Genomic DNA, 17,725 nt, shown 5'->3' on the forward strand with positions numbered 1-17,725 from the left:
TCTCATGGCCTAGAACAGATGAATCTAAATACTTATTATTTGCCAATGAACATTATGAAGTATTATCGTGACTACATTAATTATAAAACAAACTGAAATTGTTAGGAAGGAGAAAACATTTATCTATGCTCTGTTGTGGGCCAGGAGCTGAGCTGGGTGCATTACAAACCTATTTAACCCTCACAACAAGCTTGAATGTTTGATATTATCACTGTCCACTTTAAAAGTAAGAAAACTAATCTCAGAGAAAATACTTTGCCCAAGATTATACAGCCAAGAAGCAGCAGAGCTGGAATTAAAGCCCTGGAATTAAAGATCTGACTCAAAAATCTGCTGACTTTTATCAGGCAATTGGCTGCCACAAAATAAGCGTATTCTCTCAACCACAAATTAAGAGACTAGATTCAGGAGGCAAATGGATGAACATAGAGAAGTTATATTAAAAAGGTACAGAACACAGGGGAAGGGAGATAGATAATCTAATCAATCAGCCTGCCTCCAACTACTGGAACCATTCAAGATACAGAGATGTAATTCTGACTTAAAATTCTGAAAAAATATTCCAAAAGCCATTCTGACAGCCTTCTGATATTTAACAACCATTAACTCTTCTTTAAATTCCGTTTAATGCCTTTCTCTTGCAATTTGAATATAGTTAAGCTGACCTGGCCTTTAGCAGGAAGAAGAGAAAAGTAATCCATTGTATACTTACACACCTACCATTTATATAAAGATTGTTAAATTATCAAAAGTTAAATGCAGTTACATCTGAAGTTTTATACCTTGTCACTTTTTAGTTTATATTGAAAAATAAAGAAGTTAAAAAAAAAACAAGATGAATTTAATACCAGTAGTAAAATCTACTTTAAAACTAAAATCTACTCTAAAATTAAAAGCTCTACAATTGAAATCTTTGAAATATATTACAAAGTGAATGGCTGAAGTTCCATTACACTGACTACCAGTAAGGCTTAGAATCTAAGAGTAAGAGAAAGTTTCAATTAATTTCTTTGATTTAGGTTTCTTCCACTCTTAAGTCTCTACCACTGTAAACCCTTTATTTCCTTTAATAAAAATGGTGACATGTTTTAAAAAATTTTTGTTATTAACAAAATTACATCCATGCAATCAGCTGAAGTTCTAAGGGAAAATGACAATGTTGAAGTAAGTTTTCCCATTATTATTATTATAACTTCCATGGGTGAGAAATTCAGCATATGTAAACTCCAAAGCCAATTCTGAAAGATATGTTTATGAATCATCTGTCCACAAAAAAAAGTCAGAGGACAGTGTATTTTATTGTATGAATATCAAATGTTTTATAATACTGATTTACTATATTGTATGTATTCTATAAAATAAATACTATTTTAAAGTTTACACTGGAATTCATAAGAGAAGTAATGCAAAGAATAGATGCTTGAAATACATCCAACAGGAAACTTATTCCCAATTTTATTATCCAATCCTTTTGGTGATGCTTCTAGTGTTATGGACAAACTTGATCTTCTTTGAAATGTGTTGTCCATTGCTTTTCTGTTTCAGTCACAGTAGCTATAAATAGTTGTTTAAGAATATCCTTATCTAAATTCCTGCCTGCAAACAGAACAAAATATGGTATGAGTAAATGATGCTTATTAAAATGACACAGTTTACCTATTAAGTCCAGATCATTAAATGCTTCATGATCTTCAGAAATTTATAAAAACAATAGTAATTAGTGATTCTTTCCTTAACTTTCTAATTAAGTCCCTTAGAACCAAGTTGGCATTTGGATTAATCACTTTTCTAAAATTATTTGAAGAAGAGTAAAAGGCTTAACAAGTTCTTATGATGTTATCTCATAATTAAGACAAATACATTAACCACAAGCTTATTCAGATTAACCAATCAGATTTACAGATTGGTTAGTACTACTTACGTAGCACATTATACCCCTTTCTCTCTCTCTCTCTTTTTTGCTTTAGAAATTTAACTGTCTATAAGGGAAAAGAATCTGAAAAAAATAGATATATATGTATGTATAACTAAATCACTTCGCTGTACACCTGAAAATAACACAACATTGTAAATCAACTATACTTCAATTTAAAAAAAAGTTAACTGTTTGTCACTTACCAATAAGGACCAATCGATTTGTTCTCTTACTGTCGTCTTCCCAGCTCACTGATGTCTCCTCCAGATCATACAGCTCATGGACACCCTGGACAATCACTTGTTGTGGTTTGTCTTTGAGCGACACCAGCCCCTGCTCAGAGGAGAATGAGCAATCAGCCACAGTTTGAATTTAAAAGCAGAAATCGAGCATCAGTGTTAATGGATTAATTATTCCCATTTCTTTTTAAAATACAAACTCATAAAGGAGATGCTGTTAAAATTACTTAATTCCAGTTATTTGTGCATTAAAGAGTTTCCTAAATCCTCCAATTTTTAAAAAAGGCTTCTGCACACATTTTTTTAAAAACAATCCCTATTTCTAATGATAAAATTAATATACGTAATTAGGATGTTTATTCAGTGTTACCACAATGAAAACTGAAACAACCAAATGATAAAACATGTTATATCTCAAATTCTACCAGTTATTCTACTTTTAAGGATTTTTATACTTGTTTCACAGTTTTAGTGGGAAAATTTGAGAAGTTAAAGGATTTTGGTGATAATCTGTTTTTGAATGAGTTTTAATAAATGGAGTAGATAATGATGAAATAAAGGAAAAGAAAAACTATTATATTTATCTGAATAAAATTCATTTAATATTGATTTGCAGAAATGAGGAACAAATTATCTGATGAACTGGCCTATGGGGATGAAATAATTTCTCTGAAATAGTTTGTTATACATATTTATTATAAAAATAATATATATATTGAAAAATAGTAAGAGACAAACCACTGTCATTCCCACCACATAAATTTTGATGTATTCATGTATTTGGGGTACATGTTCTTCCAGTTTTCTTTTCTTGTGCAGAGTTTTGTTTTCTGCTTTTCAAATCTGAGTTTTAATATGTACCAACAGGGCTTCCCTGGTGGCGCAGTGGTTGAGAATCTGCCTGCCAATGCAGGGGACACGGGTTCGAGTCCTGGTCTGGTAAGATTCCACATGCTGCGGAGCAACTAGGCCCGTGAGCCACAATTACTGAGCCTGCGTGTCTGGAGCCTGTGCTCTGCAACAAGAGAGGCCGTGATAGTGAGAGGCCCGCGCACCGCAATGAAGAGTGGCCCCCACTTGCCGCAACTAGAGAAAGCCCTCGCACAGAAACGAACACCCAACACAGCCATAAATAAATAAATAAATAAATAAATTTTTTTTAAAAGTGCAATGATTGGGGTAATGGAACCCGAACTCTATGGGTTGAAAAAATTAAAAAAAAAAAAAATGTAACAACAAACCCCATGGAGAGAATTACCTAAGCATCAATTTTATACTTGTATAAAGACTTTGAAGTGTCAGCTGTTATTAGAGTTAACAGTTTAAACATGTTGATTATTTTCAGACTAGTATAATACTTTGTAACAGCAAAGAGAAGGAAGTCTATGAAGAGAAAGGCTGTGGTGCCTCAGATGTCCCAGCGTTGCTGTGATGAGAGGAAGGCCAAAAGAAGAATCAAGGAGGACAGCTGCAGAACAACTGTCATACACGAAGGACAAAATCCAGACTGGGATGGTGCAAGATGAGCCACTGAACTCTATACAGAGGTCTCGTTGCTGCATTAGTATAAACGCCCAAAAGGTTGCTTTTCTAGGTAACCACCCCCCATTCAGTACTAGGGGATAAAAGCAGTTACAGAATGAAATATGATCTTCCAATTAGGATCACAGAATGTAGATGGGGACACAGTCATAAAGAAGCAGCAGGATCTGGCTTAGTTCCTCTGCGGGGGAACGACTGGGGAATAGACTAGGATTCAGCTGTGCTGCTCTGCAGCGCCAATCCCAGGTGGAACCAGCATAGGGAGTGAAGAAATCTAAACCAAAATAGTTTGCCGGTCATTCTAGTGACCCTAGGAAGTCGGCTGCTAGCCAGAGAATCTAGCTACTAACAGTAATGATAATAAACAGTAATAATAAAACCTTATGCACACTTCTGGAAACACAGGAGTAGACACTCAAATGACTGTTGATTGGTTAAGCACACAGCCTAGAACCCAATGCTCCCTGGAAAAAACACCTTTTGTGACATAATACCCAAATATCAAGTAATATGAATGGATTTCCAAATACAGAGCAAGAATTCTTCTAGTCCTTTGTAACTCTGTCTCACAGTACAACAAATGTTTAGTGTCTGCTAAATTCATCAAGAAACATAAGGTTCAGCTGCAGCAAGATTTCTAATATTACTCCTCTGTTAAAGAAGCTCTCTTAGAAAAATCAACGCTGTGCAAATAAATCATGCTTTATGCAATGACTTCCAAAGCTTCTTTTCAGAAATGGAAATAAGGAAAAACGAAAACAGACAAAGGTTATTTGGACTAAAACTAGTCCTTGTGTTTAAGACTAAATATGGTTTTGTGTAACAGCAAAGAAAGGGACTTTGTCCAAAAGTATAAAACTGTAAGCTATGTACTGCACCTTTAGTCGTATGACCTCCATGCAGTCGTCATCCCTGTTTCTCACATTCTTTTCCCACAGAAGATTCTGTATCAAGTGACATATTTTAATAAGATCAACCACTGCTCATAGGAACAACTACATAGCAAAACAACTGATAAATCATTCATCAGTTAAAATTGCATTCACCTGAATATAGACATTTAGACTTTCTTCCTTTGCATTTCCTGGTACTTCGAATGTGACTGTAACAATACTCTGTAAATCAAGAGATAGTCAGTAATGATTTTTTTATAGTAATGTCAAAATTACATCACAAGTTTTAAGATGAAAAGTAAGGAAACATTCATGGACATTTGTGTTGCCTTAACAACTATATTAGGTATATCTTTTTCACTATATTTGCTGATTTTTGGTATCAGCAACTCCATGTTCTATATTCTGCAGAGTTAGTCAATGGCTTAGTATTTACACAGAGAAACTCTTATGAAAGGATACTCATTGTTTAATTCATTCTTTACAAGATTCTCAGCACTAAGAGGGAGGGTAATATAGAGAGCGTATCAACTATGTACTGAACGAGGTACTTTTGCCTGGGTCACTTTATTTCATCTTTTCATTTACTCATGACAACAATCCTGTGGATTAAAGAGAATTATTTCCATTTTATAAATTGGGGAAGATGAGGCTCAGAAAAAATAAACTACCCAGTGCAAGGAATAAAACTCAAATGCAAACATTTTCTGGGAAAAATAAATATAAATTAAAAGATTCAGTTTATCTCTGACCAAACATGTACCAAGGGAAGAAGAGTTCCTAGAGATGAGAATGATAATATAATGTCATCTTTGGTTTTAGAAGGTTGACATCAACATTTATAGAATGTTAACTCAGATTTATTTTCCTCCTGATCTTGATAAACCTCTCACTGTCCACTCTAAGGAATCAGAAGCTTAAGATTTCCTCTAGCTGAGCACATAATTAAAATCCAAACCTCCGTTTGCCACAGTAACCCAAAATTTCAAAATTAATTATAAAAATACACAAGAGCTAAGCATAACACAATAAAAGCACAAACACCACCTTGGATAATAACATGCTGAAACCAAGCTTTAAAACAGGCAGGACGAACACACTAATGCACAGCTTTGCGTAACTGTCTAGAACCACATATCTTAACAAATAATACTTAAAAATCCATACCAAAATGTATAGCAAGTCATATAGCATATCAAAATATACAGCAAAAGGTTGCCAAATGAAACATAATTTGTCAGTTTCAAAAGACAGTAGTAATTCAACTTTCAAAAATGCTTAAAATGTATTTTATTCAAGTTGGATAACTTGGCTTTTAATGTTGGGAATGTCTCAGTATAGGACTCAATATTGTCTTATTCTTAGCTTAAAGAATTTTGTATCAGGAATGATGTTTGCTTTTGCCAAGTTAGAGATATGACAATATCTCTAAGGGGTACAATGAACTCCAATGTGAAATTTTTAAAATGGTTTAAAAAATTAAGACAATGCATCATGGGGCTCAAGGAGGGAGAGATACTTTTAGAACTAGATGTTTTTCTGTACCAATAAACTCTTCTCATATTAGACAAACCCTAAAGAAGATGAAACCCATAAATGCCCAGTGCAGAAGATAAGGGTCACAACGCATAGTTCACAACTGGCTCTACTAATAAGTATACATAGAATGCCACCTGGGTTTTCTCATCTACCTTACCACCTTCCAAACCCAGGTCCTCTTTATCAGGATGACCAAGAAATCCATGAAAAATAGAGAAATGCACTAAACATCACTCAGCGATAAAACTGTAATGACATACATAACATGTCCTAGGTAATACCCATTTCAGACTTCTTTTTGAACCTAAAATTTTTATTTTGAACCTAAAATTAACTCTCCTTTCCCCAGACACAGAAAGAAGCAGAAACCTGAGGCAATAATTCAGAAAACTGAAGCAAAATAAGGTACTGCCCCTAAAATAAAATTTAGGAATAACTCCCAAATTTTTGTAGTTTGGTCTGTTTTTTCTTTAACCTACCAGGTTATTTCCCTCAGTTTTCTACTCTTTTGCAAACAATAACTAATATGCAATAATTTCTATATATTTTTTCATCTGGAAAACTAAGCCCACTATCATGCTTAAACATGAAACCTCTGTCTCCACACTCCACTCCTCTGCTCCTCTTTCCCTATATCACCTCTGCTGTGATCTCCTGCCATCAGGTACATAGCTAAATATTTGGTGTTTTCATCCAAATCAGTTTGCCTTCTAAATTTCCCTATCTCTAGGTTCCTCTTGTCAATCTAGGCTTGTTTCCCATCACTTCTCTCTCTCCTTACTGCTCACCATCAGTTACTAAAGCTATTCATGCAAGCCTACCTGTGCTCATTTTATACCATTTCCATTCTCACTGTAACCAGCATGGATCAGGCCCTCATCACAGGGTATCTGGACTTCTGCAATATCTTCCTGCTTGGTCTCCTGACTCCACACTCCAATCCAGCTCACCGGACACTGTCCAATAGCAGAGCATGAGTTCTCTTTGTCTGGCAAATCAAAGCCTAATATCTTAGGTCAGGATTCCAATACCGAGCATTCATCAGGACTTCTGCACTAGAATACTGCTCTTCTAGAGCACTGTCACTTTCCCACTTTTAAAGATCTGGATTGCTCTTTCTCTTATTTCTTCCAGTCTAAAAAAATACAAAAAACAAAAAACCTCCTAGTTTAAGGCTACTTTTTGGTGTATAAATCAGAATAGCAGTTACATCTTTGGAAGAAGAAGGGTTACCAACTGGGAAGGGACACAAGGGAACTCTCTTAACAGTTTTGGAAATCTTTATCTTGATCTGAGTGAGAATTACAGAGATACGTGTTCATGTGTACATATGGACAGCTATATAGGCACAAATGTAAGTAAAGATACATTGACTTGTACTCTAAAAACTTGTATGCTTTACTGTATGTTAAAAAAAAAGAAAAAAGAAAAAACTATCTTTCATGAAGCTTCAGATCCACTAAACCAAATGAGACTGTTCATGCTTCTGAAACCCATAGTCCTTGGTCTGCAATATTATATTATACTCTGCCCTATGTTTATATATCTAAAGCAGGAAAGTGCATCAGAATCTCCTGCAGAGCTTTTTTAAAAAAAAATAGACATGCCCTATTTACTGGTGAAATAACGTAATGTCTGGGATTTGCTTTAATACATACCAGCAAAGGTGATGGGTATTTGCAGGTTCATTATACTATTCTACTTTTATTTATGCTTGAAATTTTCTATTAAAATTTTTTAAAAAACACTCCAGCAAAAGAAATGTTAGGAAGATGGATAAAATAAAATCGGCAAAATGGTAAAAGCCATTGCAACTGGGTCATCTGCACAGGGGATTGATTCATTTTAATATTCTCTCTACTTTTGTATATCTTTGAAAATTTCCATAATAAAATGTTAAAAATATACATACACATTAATTTGCACATACCCAAGGTCTACTCCTGGAGATGTGAGAGATGGGGACCACTGAATGTCCAATATTTTTTAAAAGCCCACAAGTGATTCTGACCTACATCTCCATTTGAGAATCACAGCTTTTCATTCTTCACTGAGCACCCACCATATACCACATCCTGTGCTAAGCAATGAGGAATGTATATTTAGGAATTTATAGACTGCCGTAAGGGAAAAGCACTTCAACCCAAACTACAAGACATTATAAATGCCACGACAGGGGTACATTCAAGATACTGTGGGTATAGATAATGGCCATGATAAAGGTTCTTGAAAGTAAATACGATATATTCTTCATCTTCTACTCCTTATGACTCCTAGTATGATGTCCTTCACCTAGAAGAATGTGATGTGCTTCAACTTCTTCTTTATGACTAATACTGAGTATCATAAAGAATTTTTCTAAAAATTCTACCTCTAGGGACTTGTAACTTCTCTCATTCACTCATTTGAAAGATAAGTAAGATATACTGTGCTCACAGATTACAAGAATTAATATTGTTAAAATGTCCATACCACCCAAAGCAATCTACAGATTCAATGCAATCCCTATCAAAATACCCTTGGCATTTTTTTACAAAACTAGAACAAATGATCCTAAAATTTGTATAGAACCAGAAAAGACCCAAAAAGCCAAAGCAATCTTGAGAAAGAACAAAGATGGAGGTATCACACTCCTTGATTTCAAACTATACTATAAAGCTATAGTAATCTAAACAGTATGGTACTGGCACATAAACAGACACACAGATCATTGAAATAGGATACAGAGCCCAGAAATAAACCCACACTCATATGGTCAATTAATCTACGACAAAGGAGGCAAGAATATACAATGAGGAAAAGACAGTCTCTTCAGTAAATGGTACTAGGAAAACAGGACAGCTACATGGAAAAGAATGAAACTAGACCACTTTCTTAAACCGTATAAAAAACACACTTGAAATGGATTAAAGACTTAAATGTAAGAACTGAAACCAAAAAACTCCTAGAAGAAAACAGAAGCACTACACTCTGACATAGGTCTTAGCAATATTTTCTTGGATCTGTTTCCTCAGATAAGAGCAACTAAAGCAAAAATAAACTACTGTGACTACATCAAACCAAAAAGTTTTTGCACAGCAAACGAAACCATCAGTAAAATGAAAAGGCAACCTACTGAATGGGAGAAGATATTTGCAACTGATTTGTCTAATACATGATTAATATCCAAAATATACAAAGAAATCACACAATTCAGTATCACAAAAAACCCAAACAATCTGATTAAAAAATGGGCAGAAGATATGAACAGACATTTTTCCAAGACATACAGATGGCCAACAGACACATGAAAAGATGCTCAATATCACAAAGCATCAGGGAAAAGCAAATCAACCACAATGAGATATGACCTCACACCTGTCAAAATGGCTATTCTCAAAAAGACAACAAATAATAAGTGTTGATGGAGACGTAGAGAAAAGGGAACTCTCATGCACTGTTGGTAGGAATGAAAATTGGTATAGCCACTATGGAAAACAATAATGAAGCTTCCTCAAAAAACTAAAAATAGGACTACCACACAATCCAACAATTCCACTTCTGGGTATTTATCCAAAGAAAATGAAAACACTAATTTGAAAATATATATGCCCCCCCGATGTTCATTGAAGCATTATGTATTTACAATAGTCAAGATATGGAAACAACCTAAGTGTTCACCGATTGATGAATGCATAAAGAAGATGTGGTACGTGTTGTGTGTGTGTGTGTGTATGTGTGTGTGTGTATGTATACACACAATGGACTATTACTCAGCCATAAAAAGACTGAAATCTTGCCATTTGTGACAGTATGGATGGGCCTAGAAGTATTATGCTAAGTAAAATAAATCACACAGAGAAAGACAAATATCTTATGATTTCACTTATATGTAGAAACTAAAAAGCAAAACAAACAAGCATACATAGCAAAACAGAAACAGACTCATAGATAACAGAGAACAAACTGGTAGCTGCCAAAGGGAAGGGGCAGGGGGATAGGCAAAACAGGTGAAGGAGACTAAGATATACAAACTTCCAAATTGTAAAATAAATAAGTCACGGGGATGTAATGTACAGCAGAGGGAATATAGTCAATAATATTGAAGTAACTTTGTATGGTGACAGATGGTAACTAGACTTACCATGGTGATCATTTCGTAATGTATAAAAATACTGAATCATTACATTGTACACCTGAAACTAGTAATATCTTATTCTGTAATAACACTGTAGGTCAATTACACTTCAATAAAATAGATAAATGAAGATGAATATTCTATTAAAAGTTTCTCAGAGAAAAATGCCACAAACATGGTAGTATAGTTTCCATAAATATGAACCAAAATGAAGACAAATGAACAAGTATGCTATTATCTTGGCCCTATTAAAATTAATGACTCAAAAAATAAGTAACAGTCTCAAGATAAAGGAGAGAATGCCAGGCACACTGCTCACTCATATGCCCCTTTTTCACCGTGTTTTAAGAAGTTACCCTTAAGCTCCACCATCCACAACTTGCTTAAAAGAAAGATGGTTACAGTGAAAATATGCTTTCTTTGTTCCTAGCATCTTCAATGTTTACCTCAGGAATTATGGTTTTAGAGCATGAAAAACACCTTAAGGAGTTCAAATTTACAGTGCTATCTGAAGGTGAAATCAAAGTCAATTTTTATTTAAATTAGCCATGGATGCCTGTACTAGACTTTTCCTTAATCAGTTAGTTAAATATAGTTAAAAATAGGCTGCATAAAGAACCCCCAGGCTGCTTTTATATAGTAATTCCCTTCAGAAGAACTAATCAAAATATGTTGACTGACCTACCTGTGGAATGGAGAAGCTAAAAAGCATGATTTTCTAAGATTCTAAATAACTCTGGTTTGATGAACTCCTATTACGCATTAAGAAACTAGATTAGATGACCTCAAAAGCATTTAAATTCTGAAAACTATCAAAATAGTTCAAAAATGCTTTATAAAAAAGAATTCTAATAAAACAATCCTAAACAGAACAATTTAGTTAAAGAGATACTTTAAAAACATTTTTTTAAGATTTTTTTTACCTGATCAAGGTGAGGTTGTGTTGTTGGCACATTTTGAAGTTTTCTCTGCAAACTAAGAATAACTGATTATAAATTCAGAGGTCAATACACTTCTGATTTAACATTATATATTACTGAGAGATACAAAGCTAAACAAGGGAGAGACTTTCCACAACTGAATCTATTACACAGCTCCAATTTTACATGCTGTTTACATATTCTAATAGACAAACACTGGCAGACTGTTTAAAAACTTTTCTTAAAAATGTATATACATTTACATACATACATATACACATAATAGAGATAAAAACTAACCTTTAGCAACATTATTTGGTGCGGTTAAATATGTTAAATAAATTTCTTTTTTATTTCCAAAAGATCTAATACAGGCCTAGGAAAATATACATAAGCATTTTACAATTGCTCAAAATTTCATCAACTCTCCACATGCTTCCTCAGATGAAAATAATGCTGGAACCTAAAGAAAATTAGAAGGGTAAATTTTTCCTTTATCAATGTTTTCCCTTGAATATATCTACTTAAAAAAAAAAAAAACAGTATCCATAAATGTAAGCCTTCTATACAGTCAGTTACCAGTAGTTGAGAGAAAACAAAAGGTCAGAATCCTAAAAATGCATTGTTCTGATATGGAAAGAGCAAAAGATCAATATGCCATAAATTATAACCATAACAACTGCAGCATACCTTTAGAGACTGAAGGGGGTAGGTCGGGAGGAGGAAAAGGACTTAAAACCTTGCAGATGTTTTTGCCTTGAAGAACAGTGAGGGGTAAATTAGTAACAGCAAGTTTAGGAAAGAGAAAAGGCTTGTAGGAACTGTTGGAGGGAATGAGTCTCCTTGGGGGGTCTTAATAGGGAAAGTGTCAAATTAAATCCTTCCCAGCTGGTTGCTCAGGAAAGGATTCTCTTGTTGAGCATCTAAGCACAAAGAAAAGTTATGCAGAGGCGTATCCAGAACAAGGCTTCACCTTAAACAGCTGCTTCTTTAAGTGTCACTAACGCAGTTAAGTGTGGAATGAAATTACCTTAGAAAATGTTTGAAAAATTCTATGTTCTTTCCCTGTGTTCAATATTTAATGTTGGACAATGACTGCCTACAACTTCCACAGGGAAGGAAAAAGTTTTCCTCTACCTCGTAAGTCCCTGGCTGGGTCTGAAAATTAGACTGACAAAGATTAACAAGAGAAAAGCATATACATCTATTTAATAAAGGTTTTATTTGACAAAGGAACCTTCATAGGGAAATGAAGACCTGAAGAAATGGTTAAACCTGAGTGTTTTTGTGCTAGGTTTGATGAAGAGTGAAAAGCCACAGAAAGATATGATAGGACAGAGGATGAGCCAAGTGTAGTAAACTAGGGGAAACTCAGAGAGGCCTATGCCTTCAGATTCCTCTTGTGTCTCCCTTTGTCTTCAGAGATAGGATGCTCTTTTCCTCTGGGTGTAGAGAGGTTACCTTTCACATAAGGGTGTTATGACTCATCTTACTTCAGAGGAAACGGGAGAAAATATTTGCAAATCATGTATCTGATGAGGGGTTAATACCTAGATTATTTAAGAACACCTACAATTCAGCCACAACAACAACAAAAAACAAATAATCCAACTAAAATATGGGGAAAGTACTTGAACAGACATTTCTCCAAAGATAATATACAAATGGCCAACAAGTAAATGAAAAGATGCACAATATCTAATTGTTAGAGAAATGCAAATCAAAACCACAGTGAGCTATCACCTCACATCCATTAGGACAGCTACTACCAAAAACAACAGAAAATAACAAGTGTTGGCAAGGATGTGGAAAAACTGGAACACTTGTGCACTGTTTGTGGGAATGTAAAATGGTGCAGCTGCTATGGAAAACAATATGGTGATTCCTCAAAATATTAAAAACAGAATTACCATATGATCCAGCAATCTCACTTCTGGGCATATATCCAAAAGAATTTAAAGCAGGATCTTGAAGAGAGATTTGCACACCCAACCCATGTTCATAGCAGAATTATTCACAATAGCCAAGAGGAAGAAGCAACCTAAATGTCCATCAGTGAATAAATGGATAAAGAAAAAATGGTATATACATAAAATGGAATATTATTTAGGCTTTAAAAAGGAAGACAATGTTGTCACATGCTACAAAATGGATGAAACTTGAGAACTATGTGAAATAAGCCAGTCACAATAAGACAAACACTGTATGATTTCACTTATTTGAGGTATCTAAAGTAATCAAATTCTTAGAAACAGATAACAGAACGGTGGTTACCAGGGGCTGCAGGGAGGGGAACACCAGGAGCTGTCATCTGATTGGTATAGAGTTTCAGTTTTGAAAGATGAGAAAGTTCTGTAGATCCACTGCAAACAACGTGAATATACTTAACACTACTGAACTGTACACTTAAAAATGGGTAAGGATGATTAAAAAAAAAAAGATATCAATGTCCAGGGAAAAACAATTTGTTCTTCTTTCCCTATCAAAAGGATTCTCTCTGGGGAAAGAGGCAGGAAACTGATCCATCACTACGGGAAAAGGAGTATCTGTGGGAACACGCCAAACTAAAATTTTCTATGTATTTCATGCATTTTCTCATGGAAAGAATTACACATAGTGGTTGGTAAAGAAATGTTAACAATAAGTTTCTAAAGTTAACTACCATTTACACTATAATTTCTGTAGGAGAATACACGTGATTTCCAAACATACATTTAGCAAAACTTTCAAGAATCTAATCATTAGGAATGGTCTTGTATGCCAAAGAAATGACAGGAAGCATAAATCAAATGTGCATCTGTGTAAATCATTCCTGTAACTCCTATAACTGTGGAATAAAAAGTACATTATAATAAAAGTGACCAAAATACAGGAAACATACCTTATTCCAGAGAGACTGTCAAAGGCATGAAGATCTAATATACTTGAGAGATCAACTCTAAAAGGAAGAAAACGATTGTGAAGCATTAATTTCTGTAAAATATATTCAATTAATCAAGAAAAAAAAATCTCTATTCTGCTAGAAATGTAGACATAAATGTTAATCAGTATATACTATTTTGGGAAAAATAAAATGACAGGCAAGGAACAAAAAGCTATTGTAAAAAAATTTTTATGGAATTTATACATAAAATTTTAAAAATTGAATAAATGGTTTAAGACCAAGGCAGAAAATTACTTGGTTATTGCTTCAATAAATTGTAGTGCTTTTTTTGGTTTGTTTTTACCTTCGATTATCTTTTCAATCCTGAAAATTTGAGCTTTTCAAACTATATTTTTATAACAAAAAAAAATCAGTTAAAGAACTGAAACTTTTCGAAAGTAGCAGTTTATTACTCAAAAGATGAAATGAGGGAAATTGAACAAATGGAAATAACACAGTAGTACATGTACATTATCTTTGGAATTTCTGTATTTCTTTAGTACCAACATCTCCCTGCTTTCATGATACAACAGGTAGTATCATAAGAATATGAGGAGTCAAACAATCAATGTATAAATATTCACTCTAGGACCCTTACCTACATCTAAAGAATGTGGTTTGATTTTATTTCCTTCAGATGGGGTTGCATATAGACTGAAACTTCCCAGTTAGTGCTCTGTCTGAATAAACATTATTTCTATTATAATTATTTGGTGGTAATTAAGCTTAATTTATTAGGAAAGCAGAGATTAAAATCAGAAGAGATTATATCACAATTAGCATTAGGTTTGGTTTAAATACATAAAAGTAAATTTATAAAGACTAGTGATTGAGTTCCAAATTTTACGTCAGCCTATGAAACAGTAAAGGACAGTGACTTCTCCATAATCAAAGCTATAATGAAGGAATGTTTGAAGAAAATGACAACTATAATTAAGTCTCAAAATCAGACTCCAGGGATTTGCCAAACATTTATTAAATTTTCTCACAAGGAAAACAAAACTTTGCAAATTCAAAACTTTTTCAAATACAAAAACATGTAAAAGCCATCCCCTTTAACTTAGGGCTGACCAGCTGTGTCTGCTTTGTTCATTCTCAACAGTCTGCCATATATTCATACTTGTGGCAACAATACTGTTAGATTGTGAACACTTCTCCCTGCACAAGGCAGACAAATTCCCATCTTATTAAAAGAATACTCCAGAGTTCTATGTTAACAGACTGTAACATTTCAAATTCTGGACATTCTAGATGAACAGAATTAGGAAAATAATCAAGCAAAGAAGTAAATGTTCCATGAAAAAATTTTTGAATATCAATTTACATAAGAGACCAAAGCCTTAACATTAAACCTATTTCCTTTCACACCATCACAGTTGAGCAAATATTTATACTGACAGGTGACAAGTGGATGAAGTTTTCCACCAAGTTTATCACCTTTAACTTAGGAAATAGCTTAAAGTTTAAAAAGTTTACACATGCTAATTGTGTGAATATCAAAATTCAGGTCAACTGTGTGAATACCAAAAGTCAGTTTGAAACACAAGTTTCTAAATACACTACAGTTTTCACTGCAAGTGTCCCTGAGAATACATATCATAGATTTAGAAATAATTCTGCTTTGTACCCAGATTCTTTTGATATTTTCAAAACAGATAGGATCAACAAAAGACCTATACAGGTTAAATTCTACAGAGAATAATAAAATATCAAAGTCTCTCACTGTATCTCACCAGATTCTCAATGGAGAATAAAAGAGGAAAAGGTCTAAGGTTCCAGATGAAAGTTGCCATGGACTTTAGTACCACCATCAAAAATAAATTCCTTCACTCATCCAAGGCATATAACTAGAAAACTAATTTCCATGGCATCAAATTTTATTTAACTTCCCCCTTCAGAGATAAAAACATCGGATCTTTTCCAAAACATTAACACAGAAAAAATAAACAGACTATTACCATCACGTAAAAACTGAATGGGAGAATGAAGCAAACAGAGGGGAAGGAAAAAAGTTCCAAAGCTCATCTTTTCTCCTAATTTCTTGAACTATCCAGGCCAGGAGTACCTAATCTTTTCTCTATGAGGAGCTTTCAATTATCCGTATGTCTAAAGACTGCTTTAAGTAGCTTAAGACCAAGGACAGGAGAATGAAAAAGGAAGAGGGCTCTGGCTGTCTCAGGGGAGGGGAGTTCAGCTACTACTCCAGAGATATAGTTGTCTTTTCAAACTTCAGTGAGTGTCAGAAACAGGGGCCACCAGACCACCCCAAACCTACGAGTTGTTGATACCATCCAATAGTAAGTCTTGAACTCTAGAGCTAAATTTCCAAATGCCCTCCCTAGTGGCATCTCAAACTCAATGTTTACAAAACGGAACTAATCCCCTTTACCAAACCCACTGCTATCACTACCCTACCCCAAAGTTGCCCCTCCTTCCTGTATTTCCTAACTTGAGAATAGCACCACATTCAATCCATCTCCCAAGAGTCATACTGCTTTTAAAATCCTTCATTAATTCCTTGCTGCCTACAGGAGAAAATCCAAACCACGTGTCATGGTGTTCAACACCCTTTGTGGTAATTTCTCCATCTCCACAGTCATACCTCTTTTTCTCTCCTCAACATAATACAATGTGTTCTAGCCATTCTAAAATATTCACAGGTTCTGGAATACAAACTCCTCCTTATGTCAAGAAAGCCACTGCTACTCTTGTCCATCTGGAAAACTCCTATTCATTCTTCAAGATTCAAGTCAATGATAACCTTCTCAGTCAAAATTTTCTGACTCTTCATCAAGAGGAGTTGAATAGTTGTTCTTCTATCTTCCTAATCTTATAGGATACTGTGCATTTAACATTACTGTTATATTGATAATATTTAATATATTGATTTTTGTTTGTTTTCTTGTCTCCCCCAAATGACTAATCTTAAAGGCAGAGTTTTTACCTTATATATTGCTTAAATCCTCAACATGCCATGAAATGCCTATCAACTAGTAGAATGATCAGTAAACTGTTGAATTGATTAACTTATTATTGATCAACTGGACTTTGGTTTTCCTCTATCCAGTCCACTTAATCTCCAAGATTTAAAAAAAAAAGTCTGGAAAATATAAGAATGGCACTTCTTCTAATCTTCCATTCCTGAAGTCCATCAGAACTTCCATTTGCCTCAAAATCAACTTAAGTCTCACCAATGAGACCATACTATGCCATTCTTATTCCTTAACTTAAATACTCAAGGTAAGCCTTTTCTACACGTTTATAGCAGTTTTATGACTGTCATTTTACTATTGTAAGTGTTTGCCAACCACAAGATGCTTAAGAGATTAAAATTTTTTTAAGAAAGAAAGAAAATTAAAATTTTTTCTTTATTTCAGAAAGCTCCTAGATTCTCAGATGTACTGGCAAAAAAACTGATTTACAATATTTGTAAATACAAACTGAACAAGTGCTATTACAACAAAACCACAGCTATTTATGGGTATGATTTTTAAAAACTTAATTAAGCATTATGTGGTTGTCTGTGTGTCATTTTGTAAAAAGCTGAAAATTTAAGAAGAAAGAAAATAGTAACGCAACAGGAAGAAGACATATACTGAGGAATGGCTCATGGTATGAGTTAGGTTATCACAGACCT

The 17,725-nt window shown here is 34.2% G+C and overlaps 1 protein-coding gene across 1 annotated transcript in view; it reads right to left on the reverse strand.

Annotated features, from left to right (window-relative positions):
- Positions 1-1,299: 1,299 nt before the first annotated feature.
- LOC133098411 (zinc-regulated GTPase metalloprotein activator 1B) overlaps positions 1,300-17,725 on the reverse strand; it is a 42,602-nt gene continuing 26,176 nt past the window's right edge. Inside the window, exons 10-15 of the mRNA XM_061201214.1 lie at positions 14,047-14,103; positions 11,169-11,220; positions 4,743-4,811; positions 4,575-4,640; positions 2,119-2,248; positions 1,300-1,596 (exon numbers count right to left, since the gene is read on the reverse strand). Coding sequence (XP_061057197.1) covers positions 1,490-1,596; positions 2,119-2,248; positions 4,575-4,640; positions 4,743-4,811; positions 11,169-11,220; positions 14,047-14,103 — 481 coding nt within the window. The 3' untranslated portion in view covers positions 1,300-1,489. The remainder of the gene's footprint in view (positions 1,597-2,118; positions 2,249-4,574; positions 4,641-4,742; positions 4,812-11,168; positions 11,221-14,046; positions 14,104-17,725) is intronic.

This window comes from Eubalaena glacialis, chromosome 9 (genome assembly GCF_028564815.1).
Source record: "Eubalaena glacialis isolate mEubGla1 chromosome 9, mEubGla1.1.hap2.+ XY, whole genome shotgun sequence".
In the NCBI taxonomy this organism is placed as follows: domain Eukaryota; kingdom Metazoa; phylum Chordata; class Mammalia; order Artiodactyla; family Balaenidae; genus Eubalaena; species Eubalaena glacialis.